Source organism: Pristiophorus japonicus, chromosome 8 (assembly GCF_044704955.1).
Source record: "Pristiophorus japonicus isolate sPriJap1 chromosome 8, sPriJap1.hap1, whole genome shotgun sequence".
Taxonomy (NCBI): Eukaryota; Metazoa; Chordata; class Chondrichthyes; family Pristiophoridae; genus Pristiophorus; species Pristiophorus japonicus.
Genome location: NC_091984.1, coordinates 85,318,953 through 85,322,636, shown reverse-complemented (window position 1 = coordinate 85,322,636; position 3,684 = coordinate 85,318,953). Strand labels below are relative to the sequence as shown.

General features: G+C 41.0%; 1 protein-coding gene across 1 annotated transcript; it reads left to right on the top strand.

The window, feature by feature from the left end:
- The first annotated feature begins 1,065 nt into the window (after window positions 1-1,065).
- On the top strand, window positions 1,066-3,222 carry LOC139268114 (growth arrest and DNA damage-inducible protein GADD45 alpha-like). The gene is made up of 4 exons (XM_070886133.1): window positions 1,066-1,230; window positions 1,541-1,642; window positions 1,755-1,968; window positions 2,467-3,222. Exons 1-4 carry the CDS (start codon window positions 1,190-1,192, stop codon window positions 2,575-2,577), a joined length of 468 nt encoding a protein of 155 aa, XP_070742234.1. The 5' UTR covers window positions 1,066-1,189; the 3' UTR covers window positions 2,578-3,222.
- The last annotated feature ends 462 nt before the right edge of the window (window positions 3,223-3,684 follow it).

Below are 3,684 nucleotides of genomic sequence, written 5' to 3'. Positions count from 1 at the left end.
ACTCAATTATATTATACATTTTTAAAATATACATAGCTACATTTTTAGCAACATGCATATACATTTTTAAAATATGTTCTTGGTAATATGTCCTTACTATACAATCCAAATGCACACGAGGCCCATACTAGAGAGAAGGTCACTCTGTGACCGGTGACCTTTATTTGCCAACACTGAAGTGATGAAGGTGGGTGGAGCTTCCCCTTTTATACCTGAAAGTCCAAGTTAGGAGTGTCTACCACAAGTTCACCACCTAGTGGTCAGTGTTCTCATGGTGTACAACTTAGGTCAGTTTATACATGGATTACAATGACAGTTGAATACATGACAATTGGGATGTGAGCAACATTGGCAAGGCCACATTTATTGCCACACTACTGGCCTGAGAAGGTGCTCGTGGGCTGTTTCCTTGATGATTTCATGATAGCATCCAACAATGGTGTTGGAAAGTAAAGCTTGCATTTATATAGCTCCCTTCACAATCTCAGGGAGTCCCAAAGTGCTATACAGCCAACGAAGTACTTTTGAAATGCAGTAATATTGATAGGAAATTCCAGGGTATTGACCCAGCAACGTTGAAGGAATTGCGATAGATGTGCAAATCCGGATGGTATGTGATTTGGGGGAACTTGGTGTTCCCATAACATTGCTGCCTTTGTCCTTGGTGATAGAGGTTGCATGGGAGGTTTGTTCACTGTATCTACAAATAGTGCACGCATTTTTCCCCTTATATCTCTTTGAGCAAAACATAAAGGTAGTTATTTCCATGCATAACTTCAGAGGGCAAACCTGCAAATTACAAACTCGAACAAAGCACGTTGATTGACAAACAGAATTATCCAATGAAATGCGTGTGTGGCGGTGAGGCACCGCCCCCACCGGGCTGACCCTTTGTCCCCAGCGGGTCAAGGAGAGAGCCATGGACTTATTAGCATAAAGCAAACGAGCCAATGGCGAAGCGAGCATGCAAATACATCAGGAAATGCGAGCAGTGGGTTGGTGGGTTGGGCTCGTTACATCCTGCCCCTGGTCCTGGCTCCTCCCCTCCCCGCGAGGGCTGGGGTTTGTGCAGGAGTTGCCAGAAGCGACAGGAGTCACAGAGGCAGACAGGAGACACTGATTTAGTGCATCATTTGCAAGCAAAGAAACCTATAGCAACCTGTGAAACCCAGCCAGACCTACAAACATAATGACTTTTGAAGAACTCACAGGCGATCAGAAAACAGACAGGTAAAATAATGCTACAAAACCCATTGATTGCATTTTAAACTAATCAGTTCATTTAAAAAAAGCTGGAACAATCTCTGACCAATGTGGATAGTCCGTGCGCGATGCTGATCCTTATTTTGCATTGAGCGTCGGTTAAAAAGTTTAATTTTCTCCTCATATTTGAATATTTTTTGAGATGAAGTTCGTAAATTTGCATTTGTTTGAGGCGACTGCAACACAGAATTGTTAGTCTCTGGAGCTCGATCCTTTTCTTGTTTTGGCGAGGGCGCTAATAATGATTTCAATTCCTGAATTTTGCCTTTTGTGACAGGATGGATGTGGTGGGAAAAGCTCTGGAAGAAGTTTTGAGCTCTGCGTTAGCGCAAGGTTGCATCACAGTTGGAGTGTATGAGGCAGCAAAACTCTTAAACGCGTAAGTGTCCATCAACAAGCAAACTTTCCACACGGTTTTTTTTCGCATCTTCGTGCTTTAAATATTATTCATAATTTGCAAGCCGTTTGATTTTATTTCTCCCTTTCAACAGGGATCCTGACAACGTCGTTTTATGTTTGCTTGCCACGGACGACGGGGACGACCTGGACGTGGCTTTGCAAATTCATTTTACTCTGATCCAAGCTTTTTGCTGCGAAAACGACATTAACATCCTGAGGGTAAACAACATGCACTGTCTGGCTGAGATCCTAGGCGGGATAGACGGGGCAGGCGAGCCCAAAGATCTCCACTGCATATTGGTTACAGTAAGTATGACTCTCGTCACAATAATAACAAACCCAAGAGCCGAGGCGTAGAACTGTCATCAGGCTAAAAAAAAACGCTGACAGAAATCTTACTTGTATGAAGGTTTAAATTATGCCGTTTATGAAGGAGATGAAACGAGCAGCACCCCCTCCCCTTCATTTTTCACAGACTGATTGAAATCAGTCCAGCTTATTGCAAAGCAATAGTGCGCGCCCGCTTGCTGCAGACTAAACAAATTATTACAAAGACGCCCCACTAGTTTTTAATCTTTGCAGTCAGATGCAGACGAATACTCGGAGATGAACTGATGTTTCTTTTTGAAGTTTTGCACCAATAGATGGCGTGTCATCGCTTCTCTATTAGAGTAACATGTATGTGCAGAGCTAATATAGATCACAACTTGGAGTTTGAAAAAGAGTCAGCGAGGGTGAATCAGATGATGCAAATTGCTAATGCTATTTGTTCTGTATGGATGACTTTTAAAATATTTATTTCAGAGTCAAGTTGCACCATGGAAAGATGCAGCGTTGAGCAAAGTCACCTGTTTTTGCAAAGAAAGTCGTTACCTAGACCAGTGGGTCCCACTCATCAATTTGCCCGAACGGTGATCCCTTTTAAATGGATTAATCGCAAAATTGGATTCAAGAGTGGCATTCACCTCTAAGGGATTGCTCAGGAGATTTTCTCAATAGCTGCCCGAAAACTTGGAGCTGGAAAATTAAGGTTGATTTTTGTTGCTGAGGGCGGCCTAGACTGGAGTTTCGGCTCTGTGTAATTATTTTCTCTGAACGCTGGACTATGACTCAGCTTCAGTTTGTGCCTGGAAACAGTGACGATGAGTAAGCAGACGGGAACTGAAGCAAAGGTTGAGCTGGCTTCATAGCAGAGAGTAATAGAACATCCGGAAGAATTGCGGGGGAATTACAACTTTCCATTTCGGGAAATAGAATTTAAAAAACTTATTTTGACAAAACTGGACGGATGATTTCATTTAGTTGTGAAAATGCAGTATTGTTCCATAATTACAACATGTCAAGGATCTGAGGGGAAAGTTTGAAAAAAGCAAAGAACTTAATGTGTTAAAGAATTTATTGTATTTCAAGTGTAAAAACGATTTTTTGCTGCTTTGTCTTAGTATGAAATTAAATAAGTTATTTTGCGATTTATATAAGTGGACTTTTTATTATTTATGTTTAACTGAAGGGATCGACTATAATTTTTTTAACCTGTTAATAAAAATGATTACACTTTTATTGACCAACTATTTATTGCTCCCATTCTACCCTGCAACCGTTCATTTTATTTTGTACATTACTGGATTGTTTTAATTGGAAACAGTTGCAATGCAATATAGTGGGATTACTGGTGTTCTAAATTCAGTCTGTTTTCACTGGGATATCTTCTTCAATTGCATTTGGACCATGGGCGTTCCCCTATGTCAGGGATCGTTTGTACAGCTGAGCAATGTGGAAATCACACCACTGATCTATACAGGCGAGTTGAAAGTTCATGCTGTCTGTGACCAAGACAAAATGCAGCAGCAACCATTTATGTTTGCCTTTAGCGACTATCTCCTTTTGCAAGTAAATATTCAGTTGCATGTACACCATTTCATTAATATTACATTGATACCTCCCATGGGCCATGCTACCTGTGAAGACAGTGCTGCAATATAAACTGTCTAACTTCCTAGTTTGGTTAACTGGTTAAAATAG